The sequence below is a fragment of the Thamnophis sirtalis genome, unplaced genomic scaffold (genome assembly GCF_051295495.1).
Source record: "Thamnophis sirtalis isolate CommonGarterSnake01/CBP01778 unplaced genomic scaffold, rThaSir2_p1.2 scaffold_8, whole genome shotgun sequence".
NCBI classification, from domain to species: Eukaryota; Metazoa; Chordata; class Lepidosauria; order Squamata; family Natricidae; genus Thamnophis; species Thamnophis sirtalis.
This window is the reverse complement of record NW_028261388.1, coordinates 59,272,008-59,286,322: the sequence shown is the minus strand read 5'-3', so window position 1 is coordinate 59,286,322 and position 14,315 is coordinate 59,272,008. Positions and strand designations below refer to the sequence as shown.

The window sequence follows — 14,315 nt, the reverse complement described above, 5'->3', positions numbered from 1 at the left end:
GCACTGGCTGCCTGTCGATCTCCGGGTGCGCTTCAAGGTGCTACTTATCACCTATAAAGCCCTTCATGGTAGTGGGCCTGGGTATTTGAGAGACCGCCTACTGCCAATTACCTCCACTAGACCGATACGATCGCATCGATTAGGCCTCCTCCGAATTCCATCTACTAGCCAGTGCAAACTGGCAACTACCCGGAGGAGAGCCTTCTCGGTGGCTGCTCCGACCCTCTGGAACGAACTCCCCGTGGAGATTCGGACCCTCACCACCCTCCAATCCTTCCGCGCCGCTTTGAAGATCTGGCTGTCCCGGCTGGCCTGGGGTTAAGATTCCAACCCCACCCGAATTGTGTGACTGTTGTGCTCTCTTTTAATATGTTGTATTGTTTCCATATTTGAATACTGTTTGTCTTTCCCCCCCTCCCTTTTTGAATTGTGAGCCGCCCTGAGTCCCCCCAGGGAAAAGGGCGGCATACAAATAAAGGAAAATGAAATGAAATGAAATTATAAAGCCTCTGGAGCCTGGGGAGGGCGAAAAAAGCATGCAAAAAATGGGGGGGAGCACCTGTAGTGTGCACATGTGCACTGGGGGGGTCGTGCATTGCATTATGTGTGTGGCACACCCGCACATGACCCCCCCCCCTGCGCTTCCCCCCTTATGGCACGTGAGCCAAAAAAGGTTCACCATCGCTGCAATAGGTGGACAAAAATGCCAAATCCTTCTAAATATTTGGCTGATTGCAACAAACCACAGAATACTATGTAATGATATTATTGATGATAATATCATCTGAAGTCCATTCATGTGATTGACAAGCAAACACCTCTGCACGAAATGCAAAAATTGTTTTGGCATTCCCTTCTCATCAAAAGAGACAGTTGTCCCTAGAACATCAACTCCATCATCCTGTGTCAAAAGGGTAGTTCATTATAAATGCAGCTACCAAACTCTACTTTGCGGTTGTCTTCATGTATACATATATTATTCTTTTTTAAGAGCAATGTTGACCCACGAGATGAAGTATTTGGCTATCCCCATCCATATGAAGATAAACCAACTTTAAGTAAAACAGAAGACAGAAAAGAGTACAACATAGGTGTACTAAGACATCTCCAGGTCATATTTGGCCACTTAGCAGCTTCTAGATTACAGTACTATGTGCCGAGAGGATTTTGGAAACAGTTCAGGTAAATGAGAAGTTAACTTTTGTTGAAATGTCTTCTACGATATGTTACAAGCAGCATGCACTTGATAAATCATTAAGATAATTTAATTATATTTCTGAATTGATAATAGTTTTATGTGAACTTTCTAACCTATGTAAAAAGCAAGCTAAAATTGCTCAAAGTAAAACAAGTTACTGGGTAGTTCAAATAAAATCTTGTTGTAGATTGTTGATACAACAAAATGCAAACAAAAGCTTTAAATTCATGCGGGCTCCATAATAGGAAGATCCTTGAGTGAGAAATAAAGTTTCTGTCTATAAATTTAGTGGAAAGCACAAAAATAAGTGTTAAAAGATTTTTGTCCTTGAGCTTCCTAGCTATGTCTGAATTCCTATCTTTTCTACCTGTTCATGGAAAAACAAAATATCCAGGGGGGGGGGGGGAGTTTATACATGCTGATAGACATAGAGTTTTTACTGTAATCTAATTAATTCTGGTAGTTATCTGGGTGCTAGCAATTTTTCAGATTGAATTTAGAATACTGGGAATACAATGTTCCCATTCAATACAATGTTCTCATTCAATCCAGGCTTTTATTTTATAGTTTTATAATCTTGTTGAATATATAATAAAGAAAATGTGTTTCAAATAAAGATAAATAAAAATGAGAGCAATATAAAAAAAACCAATAATAGATTTACTTAAAACTACTTTTTGAAATATCACAGGTATTATTATAGTTCAATCTTCTGTTCAAGAATAAAAGATATCTAAGCTATATTTTTATTTATTTGTTGATCCAATTTATATGGTTGCCCATTTAAATGAATGACTCTTGATGGCAAACAGAAATAAAATAGAATAGAAACAATAACCAACATTATAAAAATTCAAAATAAAAGAAACAACAAACCACACAATGAAGAAATAGATCCCTGCCTGGGAAATAACCAAATCTTTAATGCCTTACAAATGGCCAGCAGGGTTGGGGCCATCCTAGTCCACAGAGGGAGAATTTTCCACAAGATGGGCACTAATAGCAGAAAAGGCATGTCTTTTTAAAAAATAAATTATCTCCCTCTCAATACATTTCTATGTAATTTTACACTATTAATCCAATTATTTCTTTCTCTTCTTATCAATCTATGTTTGATCATTTGTATCAGACAGTCTTTATTCTTCTTCTGCTAATATACAATTTTTCTTACACTTTTTAATCCTACTTTTCTTAGACTTTTGTCACTAATTCCTACTTCTTCTATAATACAAACTACCTTTTCCAAATCCTTATTTCTTATTTATATTCCCTAACCACTTGTACCATTTTTTCCAAATTAAATAATACGCTTTCTTAATTTCCTTGCTCCATCTCTGCACATTGTGTTGTTCTTCCAGTTTTGTGCATATGCTATTCTAGTTGCTGTAAAAATATCTAGAATTAGGTACACGGTCTCTTTACCGTATTTTGTTGTGGTTAAGCCTAATAAAAAAGCCTCTGGTTTCCAATCCCTATTTTATTTCCTGTGACTTCCAACAAGTTTTTGATTTTAACCCAGAATTTTTTGGCCACCTCGCATGTCCACCATGTGTGGTAGGTACTACATCCCATATGCTTTCTCGCATTGCTAACACATTGGGGGTAAGTTTGAAGATATTTTTGCAAATCTCGCAGGCGCAGATGCCATCTATAAAACATTTTGTACTGGTTTTCCTTGTACGTCACAGACATAGTCAATTTCAAATTTGTTCCCCAAAATCTTTCCCATCTTTCCAATTCAATATTATAGCTGAACATTTTTGCCCATCTTACCCTAGTTTCCTTGACAACCTCCTCCATTCTATATTTTAGTAAAAATTTATATATTCTCCCAATCATTTTCTTCTCCATATTTTGAATTATCTAATTCCTGTTGTTCCAGTTGTATTTCATATGTTCTCAGTAAAGGTGGAGATAGCATCCATGCATGGGTTGACATTGTCCACCTTCCGATTGGACTGAGTCTGATTAAAATTAATTAAGCCATGCCTCTGTTGGTAGCCTTACCCAGCTTTTCGACTCAGTTCACTTCGAAGGAAGGAATGTGTCATCATTAGCTCTGTGAAATAGTTCATAATAGGATTTATATTTGAGAGAGAATTCCTTGATAATTGAATTTTATACAGTTGCCTGGATTGGGAGAGTAGGCATAGCATTGCTGGGGCAGTCAGTTAGACTAGAGCTGAAGAGCCTGTGCCCATTGCTTGCCCTGTGGAGAATTTGCCTACCCAGTTGGCCATTGGCAACGCAGGAGAGAGTATAGTGCTCTTTGCTGTGCCATGGAGGCACAGATCCCCGCTTCTCTCCAGTTCCGAAAAGATTGTTGCTTTCCCTCTCGCCTTTACGAATTGCTGTGGCTGATCTCTCAAAGGGAACTTTGACAGATCGCCGGAGGAGCATGCCTGAAGCATTGGTGGCTACCGCGCAATCATGGCTTCTCCGAGCGCTAATTTCACCGCTAACCTGCTGTGATCATAAGGAGAGGAGCAATTGACAATGGAGCGGAACATTCCTCTTGTCGCTGGTACAGCGCAGCTATTCGGACGGCAACCATGCGGCCCCTAGCGCTAACCATTTGATCCCTCGTGGTCTGGACTACGCCGTCGGCACTAATTAGCTGACTTTACAGGCGATCAGCCCTGGATCTTGGCAGCGATCAGCGGCAGGTGAGCATCAGCGCTGGGCTCTGAACAGCATTTCCCTGACAATTATAGGCTACAGGGCAAGACTTGAAGGTCTCAGAATTCCACTGACTGCTGTCAGCGGGCCGTTAAAAAGGGTGCAGGGTGCCATTTTGTATTGTATCTAGTGGCACAAGATGGTGGAGTCTGCCTTTCCAGCTGAGGCTTCAATTGACTCTGAATTGATTCTGAGCCCTAGGGGGAAGGGGGTGACAGCTGACCAAAGACTCCTTATGATGGTGGAACCTTTCACCTCACACGCTACACCTAATCCCAAAGGGTGAAAAAAATCTGATAAATCAACTGGCCATTTCAAACCAAAAAGGCCTCCACTTCTGAGAAGGGTCAGGACAAGTCAGCCAAAAAACAAGGTTCTGCAGCTACACCTCGCAGGCCTCGTTCTACATCCTCCAAAGAGGACCAGGCCTCCCATACCAGCAGCAGATTGTTCCAGCTTTCTCCCCTTGAGCTAGGCCCAGACCCTGGCCCATTTAGCCTGCTATTTCCAATTAATACTGCAGGCCTGGGGGGGGGGGGGTCAGGCCCTGATCTCCCAGGGCAGATTCTGACAGCCAATCAGAGTGGGACTGGGAGTAGCAGGCCTGTTGAAACCACTTTCACTCCTACAGCAGCAGGGCTTTATTCAGACATGCAGATGACCTCCCTAGCCCTGCCCAATATTCAAGACATAATTGCATCATCTATTAGCCAGGGCATTGCAGCAGGTTTACAGCAGGGGTCAGGGCCAGCCCCTCCAATAGTTCCAGTAGCTCCACCCAGTACAGTACCAGAGCTTGCCATGCAGGGGGCATGTCACCACTTCAATCTCACTGTAGCCCGTCCCCAGTGTCAGGGAATGGAGAGATAAAGGATTGTGAGTTCTTTGGGGACAAGGAGGCAGTTCTGGAGAAGACCTCCTTCTCAGGCTTGTTCCAACCGACCCACTTTAAGACCCTGCTAACCAAGGCCAATGCTTCGGCCAGTTTTGGGGCACAGGCAGCAACACCAGCTCTTGCGGTGACCCCCGCCACTGCAGATTCCTTTTTTACAGAACACACCATTGATATGGACACCATTCCAGCTCCAAAGATGTTCCTCGAATAGGTGTCACCAACATCAGGCCCTACACCTTCGTCAGTTGAAAAAAAAAATTACAATGTGGCCAGTGACCTGGAACAGTTACTCCAGGTCCTGCCGATTGACGCCTCAGTGGCGGCCCTCTACACGGCAACCATCAATCACAAGAGGAGGTCCTCAAACCGGTGGACAAGATGGCTAACCTCATGATGCAACTAGGTCATCAGGCAGCGGCTCGGGCAGTGCGTGCCTCTACATCAGCATCTTTCTTCTTGCGGTCATGCCTCTTCTGGCTCCAACAACTTCAGCAGTGAATTCCTGCAACAGATTCGAGGGCCATCAAGATCTGAACAAGATAGTGGCTGCGGTTCAGTTTATGGCCGATGCTATGCTTAACGCCACACTTTTTGCTTCCCGGGCCATGGCCTCTGCGGTGGCCTCATGTCATCTGCTGTGGCTCTGTCAGTGGCAGGCAAACATGAGGCATAAGTGTTGCCTGGCCTCGGCCCCTTACAAAGGGGGTCCTTGTTTGAGGAGGCTCTAGAGCCACTACTGATAGAAAATCAGGATAAGCAAAAGGTTTTGCTCTCAACCTCCCGAAAAGGGGGCGCCCACTCAACACCTTATACCAGGAGGCAGCCCTTTCGGGCCCCAGACTACAGTACCTCCTTTCGGGGTCATGACTTTGGTTCCTCAGATTTCAGGTCCCAGGGCGGGTATCATCAGAGACAGATATCAGAGGGGAAACCAGAAAAACAAGCCCTTTCGGGGGAGTGGAGATCGCAATTTCAGCAAGTCATAAGTCCCACGAGACCTCCCATTGGGGGTTTTTTAGCATTTTTCACAGACCAATGAGGCAAAATCATCTCCAACGACTGGATACAGTGTACCATTAGCTCAGGCTTAGCTCTAGAATTTCTCTCCACACCCCCAAGTTTCTTTATTCATTGCCCGGTGTCCCGCAATCCAGACAGACAAACCCTCATGAATTCGGCAATACAACAACACCTGAACATTAGGGCTGTCCAACTGGTTCCAGATGACCAATTACATCAAGGTTTCTATTCTATTCTTTTTGTTATTCCCAAGGCCTCAGTGGGGTGGAGAGCAATTCTAGACCTAAAATGGCTCAACCATCACCTAAAATATCGAAGGTTTAAAATGCATTCTTTGCATTCTATTTTAGCAGGTATCGGGGAGGTGACCTCCTCACGTCTTAGTGCTTAGTTACACATCCATATTCTGCACAAACACCGCAAATTTCTGAGGTTCTGTTACGGGGGGGGGGCACTATCAGTACAAGGCCCTGCTATTCGGCCCTTCCTCCGCTCCCTGGGCATTCACCAAGGTGCTGGCAACATTGGCAGCACATATGAAGGCTTTGCCGGTATGTGTCCAATGCTACTTCGATGATGTGTTGTTACAATCCAGGTCACTATCTCGAGCAAGGCAGGACCTAGAGATAACAATACACACCTTGAAGGCCCACAGGTTCTCTATAAACAGAGACAAAAGTTATCTTGAACCCACCATCGGGATTTTACACCTGAGAGCGTGGATTGATTCCAACTCCAGGAAGGTTTTCCTGTCACAGGATAAGCAAGCGAATATTAAACAACTGGTTGGGGAAATATTGAGTCAGTGCAAGGTCTCCCTAGCCACCTTGTCCCACTTGCTGGGGAAAATAGTATTGGCTAGCAACACTGTGCCTTGGACACGCCTACACGCTATAGTGTAGGACCTACAGGGGTTTCTCTTACCCTTTCAGAAGGCACGCAGGAGTACATCACTAGTGAAAGTCACTGTTCCTGTGGACGTCCTCCGCTCTCCGTTGGTGGAGGTCGATGGCCATCACCAGGGGCTGCCACTTCAGGGTCATTCACAGGGTGACTGTTATCGCTTGGGGGAGGGCATCTGCAGGCACAGATGGCCCACAGACAATGGGACCAGGTAGACAGAATTCACAACATCCACCTGGCCCTCCAGAGTTTTCTCTGCACTGTTGCAGTCCAATACGTGTTAGTCTTGACAGACAATGTGGCCGCCAAAGCCCACGTGAACTGTCAAGGCAGCACGAAGTCCAAGGCTCTCATTGAGGAAGCCAAGGAACTGGGCTTCTGGGCGGAGAGGCACTTGGCTTCGTTGACAGCAGAACACATCTCGGGGGTGGCAAATGTTTGGGCTGACTGGCTCAGCTGAGCCAAGGTGGACCATGCAGAATGCGCCTCCATCCTCATCTATTCCAACTGATCTCGGATTGCCAGTTGTGGACCTGTTCACTACCCCAGACAACACACAGCTCCCCTACTTCTATGCGAGGTTTCGGATGCAAGGGGTGGAGGGGACAGACACTCTCAGGTATCAATGGCCCTCCGGACTTCTTTATGCGTTTCCCCTGCTGCCTCTGATTCCTCGGGTGTTGCACAAAGTGATAACTGAAAAAGCAGAGGTGATTCTGGTGGCCTGTCATTGGCAACGACAGCCGTAGTTCGCCAACCTACAGACCTTGTCGGTGGCGAGATCCTGGAAGATCCCTCAGGCAGAGGGTACCCTCAGCCAGGGGTCGCTGCAGCATCCGGACCCTCAGTAGCTCCAGTTGACCGCCTGGCGCTTGAGTGGGACTCTCTGAGGGAGCACAATTTTTCCTCCAGGGTCATAGGCACGATCCAGGCCTCCAGGAGGCTCTCCATGGTCTGCATATATGATGCTACATGGCGTAATTTCTGTAAATGGTGTGACACCATGGCTATTCGTCCTATCACTGCTTCTGTACCGCAGATATTGGAATTTCTCCAAGACGGGCTGGAGAAAGGTCTATCACCTAATAAACTGAGAAGGCAGGTAGCAGCTCTGCTACTATTCTGATGTGGCGGAAGGGGCAACCTTTGTCCCATCACCCGACTATAAGGAGGTTCTTAAAGGGCACGATCAATTTGAGATCACCGGTGGTCCACAGCTACCCCATGTGGGATTTGTCCAAGGTTTTATTAGCTCTAACTGGGGGCCCCTTCAAACCTCTCTGCTCTGTTGAACCTCAGTTCCTTACATGGAAAGTTGCCTTCCTGATGGCTATTACCTCCGCCAGGAGGATCTCAGAACTGTAGGCTCTGTGAGGGAGAATCTTTGCACCTTCCACACCGACAGAGTGGTCCTATGGTTAGACCCTTCGTTTATACCCAAGGTTTCCTCCTGGTTTCACCAGGCCCAGGAGGTTGTTTTACCCAACTTCTGCCCCTCACCTAACCATCCCTTGGAGAGATGGTGGCACAAGCTGGATGTGTGACAGGCCCTTAAGGTCTACATCAGTCACACCTCTGCTTGGAAGGTTGGAAGCGCTTTTTGTATCTTTCCAGCCCATGACACTAGGACGGAAGGTGACTTCCTCAACCATCAGCAAATGGCTCCGCAGCTGTATAGCTAGGGCATACAATTCACAACATGAGTCGGTGCCTAGAAGTATAACCGCACTCTAAGAGAAGTGCAGCTACTACGGCAGCCTGGGCAACACAAGTCTCTCTCGATGAGATCTGCAGGGTGGCCACCTGGGCTTCACCTTCCCCGTTCATTACCAACTATAAATTAGATAAATTTACATCTGCAGAGGCAGCATTTGGTCTTAAAGGCTGTTCATTCTACAGCACCTGTTCCAGATCAGTCTGAATCCCTCCCATAGGTACAATAGGACTTGGGTATGTCCCATGCATGGATGCTATCTCCACCTCTATTGAGAAAGGGTGTTGGTACTTACCTGATATGCCTCTTCTAATAGGGTGGAGATAGCATCCATCCTCTCCCTTCTATAGGACTGATCTGCATTCGAACAATTCTGAAATACCCTTGATATCATTCAGGTTCTTCATTGTCAAATTGTTGTTTGCTATGACTTAATTGTTGATGAGTTACTGTTTACTACAGTTAATGTTCGATGCCATGTTGATTCTAAGTTCTTTCGCCAAAAAACTGGGTGAGGTTAGCAACAGGGGCATGGCTTAACTAATTTTAATCAGACTCAGTCCAATCGGAAGGTGGACAATGTCAACCCATGCATGGATGCTATCTCCACCCTATTAGAAGAGGCGTAACAGGTAAGTACCAATGCCCTTTTTAATGTTGCTATTGTATTTTGATTTACCTTGTTCTGTCAATTCTTGTATTGTTTTTAAATTCCCCTGTTCACTAATTAGGTCTTCATATCTTTTTAATTTGTCTATGTCTGTAAAATTTGGGTGTTTTATTGTTTCTATCGGGGAAAACAAATTTGGGGTTTTAATATAATGGGATTTTTTATTTTTTTGCCAATTTTGTAACAGTGCATTTCTAATTAAGTTCCTTTGGAAATACTTATGGGTTTTATTTTTCCCATCCCACAGGAATGTGTGCCATCCCACTTGTCGGTCATGCTTTTCTAAGACCAGAATCCTTGTGTTTTTCAATTCAATCCACTCCGTCACCCATGTTAATGATGCTACCTGGAAATATAGCTCCCTATCTAGGAGTTCTAAACCTCCTCTTTCCTTGCTATCCTGCAATGGTTTTAATTTAATCATTGGCTTTTTCCCTTGCCATATAAATTTAGACATTAATTTATTTAATTCTTTAAAGAATAGTTTCTCTCGATTTATTGGTGTCACTTGGAATAAAAATAAAATTCTTGGGAGTATATTAATTTTTATTGTAGCTATGCATCCCATAAGCAACAATTGTATGTTTTTCCAGCTCTCTAAGTCCTTTTTTATTTATATTATTAATTTATTATAATTATTCTCCTTAATTGAGGAGCATTTTGCCAATATGTTTAGAAAGCCTTTAACAATGGACACACTGGCATTTTTTTTGAAGCATTCTAGGAAGAAAAAAAAGGATGAAGTCAAGGGATACCATTCTAAGTCCTATCTCCTTAATTATTTTAAGGATCACTTTATCCCATAATGAAGAGGTTAATTTGGGTGGTTACAATAATTTAGTCCTCCTTGAAAATGAATCAATATATAATTTGTAGATTGTTGTGTACCTGTAACATGCATCTTTTAACTTTTAAAGTTGAGATAAACAATTAAATTTATTTCCATGCAATGTTGCTCCAAATCTGATTTTATTAAAGAAAAATCTCTCTTATTCTAGACTCTGGGGTGAACCTGTAAATCTGCGAGAACAACATGATGCTTTAGAATTTTTTAACTCTTTGGTGGATAGTCTAGATGAAGCTTTAAAAGCCTTAGGTCATCCAGCAATGTTAAGTAAAGTTTTAGGCGGATCCTTTGCTGATCAGAAAATCTGTCAAGGTTGCCCTCATAGGTATGTGTTTAGTTATCTAATAGGTCATTGTATAAAATATGTATACTTCTTGTATTAACATTCTAAATGATGTTTTGGAAACTGGTGATGTATAAATATTTCACACTGTAACTTTAATAAAAATACTGGAATGTTTTAATTCCTTGAATTTACTTTTTCATGTAAGTTCTATACTGCTGATCATTTGAGGTTTAATCCAGATCAGTGGTTGATTTTGTTGATACTTGTTCATGCATCTTATTTGGCAATATACACAGGAAGCCTTTACAGCTATTTTTTTTTTCAGCCGCTGATAAAATCATATTGAAAAACCATATGTACAGTAATAGTTTGTCTTTGAGCTTCCTTGTTTCTAAATAAAAATCAAAATGGAAGTGTCAGCCTCCGCTTGCTGCTGCTTCGGCTGCCATTGAAACAGGAAGGGGTGGGCATGGTAGTCGTGGATGACAGGAAGCTTCTTCTTGTCCTATTTTGTATCAGCTTGGGTTTATTTGTTCTTCCATATTCCTTTGTTAGTAAATGTAACCTTTTATCAATTTTTATTAGCCTTTCTACATAAAGAAAATAGCAATGCATTGTTGCCTTTTATCCAATGGGTAGCTTTTGATTTATAATTACAGTTGTCAGTCTAAATTATTCTGCCTAAGTATATATTTTAAGTTTTCAGTATACATTTTATTCTATTTTATTCTATTCATAAAATTATTGTCAGCTGCGACTTCATTTAGTAATCAGGAAAGAAACTACTCCATTTGTTTGAAATTAAGTATACTTTTACTAATTATAAACGAACAGTAGCAAAGCTAAGCTGAATCTGGTTAATTAGGCGCGAAAGCGAATAATATCATGTATAATTCAATTCCCTCCCCTTGGCACCCCAGTCCATAGTCCCATTATAATGCACCTAACTGTCAGGTGGGAGATAACTTCAAAAGTCATCACCAGGATGGAATGCTGGACAGTTAACCTTGGCGGGAAACTCCCTTCCTCCACATGCGCAGTAAGATGGTCAGTTCAGTGGCTAGAATCTTCCTCCAGCACATCAAGATTCCCCTCCCAAATACCATGCCCCCCCCTCCCCGTTTCAATGGGAGCCGAAGCAGCAGCAAAGCAGAGGCTGACATCTATGTTGCTTAATAATAAAAGATACTTATTCAAAAATTCATTTAGCAAAATTAAATTATTTTTCTAACTTTACAGATATGAATGTGAAGAATCTTTTACAACACTGAATGTAGATATAAGAAATCACCAAAATCTACTTGACTCTTTGGAACAATATGTCAAAGGAGACTTACTGGAAGGTGCAAATGCATATCACTGTGAAAAATGCAACAAGAAGGTAATTTTGGCCTGCCTTTAGAACAATGCTCTAAATCTGTTTGAATTCAGTAGCAGCTGTCATTGGTCAGTAATAGAACAATGTAGATTTTGATTTTGTAAGAGAATTGAGAACTACTATTTATTATATTTTAGTCGGAATTTTAGAATATTTCTTAGAATGATGATGACCAAGATCTCTATTTTTTTAATTACAAAGACTGGTATATATCATCAATTTAGAGGTATATGACCATTGCTTCCTTAAACATGTTATTTAAAATGTGTTTATATGAGCAGAGAGTTGATTATATCAGTTTGGTCAAGAAAAATGACTATAATTTTACTTAGAATTTGTTGTGTTTGATAATTTACAGTAATAACTGTGTTTATTTCCCAGGTTGATACAGTGAAACGCTTGCTGATTAAAAAACTGCCTCCAGTTCTTGCCATCCAGCTAAAACGATTTGATTATGACTGGGAAAGGGAATGTGCAATCAAGTTCAATGATTATTTTGAGTTTCCACGTGAATTGGATATGGAACCTTATACTGTGGCGGGAGTAGCTAAGTTAGAAGGGGATGATGTAAATCCTGAAAATCAACTAATACAGAATGAACAATCAGAAAATGAACATTCTGGCAGTACAAAATACAGACTAGTGGGTGTATTGGTGCACAGTGGTCAAGCCAGTGGTGGACATTATTACTCTTACATTATTCAAAGAAATGGAGGAGATGGTGAGAAAAACAGATGGTATAAATTTGATGATGGTGATGTAACTGAATGCAAAATGGATGATGATGAAGAAATGAAAAATCAGTGTTTTGGTGGAGAATACATGGGAGAAGTATTTGATCATATGATGAAAAGGATGTCCTACAGACGTCAGAAGAGATGGTGGAATGCTTACATTCTTTTTTATGAACGCATGGACACAGTAGAGAAAGACAATGAGCTTATAAAATATATTTCAGAACTTGCAATGACCACTAAACCCCATCAAATTAAAATGCCATCTGCAATTGAACGGAGTGTACGAAAACAAAATGTACAATTCATGCATAACCGAATGCAGTACAGCCTGGAATATTTTCAGTTTGTAAAAAAATTGCTGACATGTAATAGTGTCTACCTAAATCCGCCTCCTGGTAAGTTTTTGGATATTCCTAGTTAAAATTAATTACATTGTTATATAAAAATAGAAAGTATTTAATATTTTTCAGATCCCTGGATTTCATTTTTAATATTTTCAGTATCTCTTACCATTTTTTCCCTGAGATTAATTTTAAAATGTTTACTAAATTTATTTTCAATACACTATGGATATCTTATGATCATTATCTTCCATGTTCATTTTGGAACACAAAAAGCTAGATAAGATGCTTAATTGTTCTTGGAGAGCCAGTTAGATATAGTGGTTGAGGCATCAAGCTAGAAATCAGGAAACCATGAATTCTAGTCCCATTTTAGGCACAAAGCCAGCGCGGTGACCTTGGGCCAATCACTCTCAGCCCTAGGAATGAATCTGTGGCAAACCACTTCCGAAAAACTTTGCCAGGAAAACTGCAGGGACTAATTTGGTAGTCATCAGGAGTAAAAACTGACTGAAATGCATGCAAAAAGTATTTTAGGTATCGCAGTATTGCTGGAAAAAAAACACTTGAAGTTGATTGATTTAAGAAGTATTTTGAGTCAGGCTGACCTTTTAAATTTCAGTACTTATGCACTGAATTGTAACTTTCTACATTTTCTTTTTAGGACAAGATCATTTACTGCCTGAAGCAGAAGAAATTACAATGATAAGTGTTCAGCTTGCTGCTAGATTTCTGTTTACCACAGGATTTCACACAAAGAAAATAGTTCGTGGTCCTGCCAGTGATTGGTAAATTTTTACTTAAAAGTATTCATTAGTTATATCTTCAGTGTTTTAGTGTAGTTCTCATCAGTGGTGAAATCCAAAAATTCTCCGTACTTGTTGGGCGTGGCTTGGTGGTCATGTGACTGGGTGGGCATAGCCAACTTGATGTCACTCACTGTTACATCCAGAAGCTGCATATTCTGCCTTTCTGCGGCCAACGCTTTGAGTTTCCCTCCACCATCTGGCTTGACTGCCCAAGTGAACCTTGGAGTCTTCTCTTGCCCCGCTTTCCAGCCCGGAGGGCCATGCAACCCCCCCCCCCCCAACAAATCCTCTGTATAAACCAGCTACCTCATTTCTGAAAAGGCAGGGCGATCCAAAGAGGGAAGGGGGATGCTGCAGATAAGGCCACCTTCCACCCCAGCCAGCATGCCTCCTGTGCTGGCTCCTCAGGGCTTAGGGCTCCAAAGTAGCCCACTGGCTTCCCACCTGGCCACCTGCCTACTCTCTTTGTTGATGAGCCTAGCCGACCACTGGCACCACTCTGGGAACTTGGAGTCCGGCGCCCCAGGAAAAGGAGATTCAGCCGCAATGACGTTTCCCGCCAACAAAGAAGTGGATCAAGAGGCGCAGAAGCCACCACAGGGAGAGGGCCAGGCCTACGGCAAGCATCACATCACCACACTTGTAGTTGCGCAGCCGTCTGGAGTGGGACATAGTGTGAGCAGAGAGCCTTATGCAGACCCCACTGAGGCGGCCCTGGCTGAACAATCTCCGAGCCTCCCTAGCAATAGGCACTCTGGGGCCACCTTCCCTATCTTGCCCACTGCCTCCATGCGCTGCACTTGGAAGGGACCAGCACCACCGCTCTTGCCACCCTCCC

The 14,315-nt window shown here is 42.6% G+C and overlaps 1 protein-coding gene across 1 annotated transcript in view; it reads left to right on the top strand.

The window, feature by feature from the left end:
* The window catches only part of USP9X (ubiquitin specific peptidase 9 X-linked), a 197,140-nt gene that overhangs the window by 139,053 nt on the left and 43,772 nt on the right, over nucleotides 1–14,315 (top strand). Inside the window, exons 33-37 of the mRNA XM_087721771.1 lie at nucleotides 992–1,182; nucleotides 10,078–10,251; nucleotides 11,452–11,593; nucleotides 11,972–12,722; nucleotides 13,333–13,456. Coding sequence (XP_087577897.1) covers nucleotides 992–1,182; nucleotides 10,078–10,251; nucleotides 11,452–11,593; nucleotides 11,972–12,722; nucleotides 13,333–13,456 — 1,382 coding nt within the window. The remainder of the gene's footprint in view (nucleotides 1–991; nucleotides 1,183–10,077; nucleotides 10,252–11,451; nucleotides 11,594–11,971; nucleotides 12,723–13,332; nucleotides 13,457–14,315) is intronic.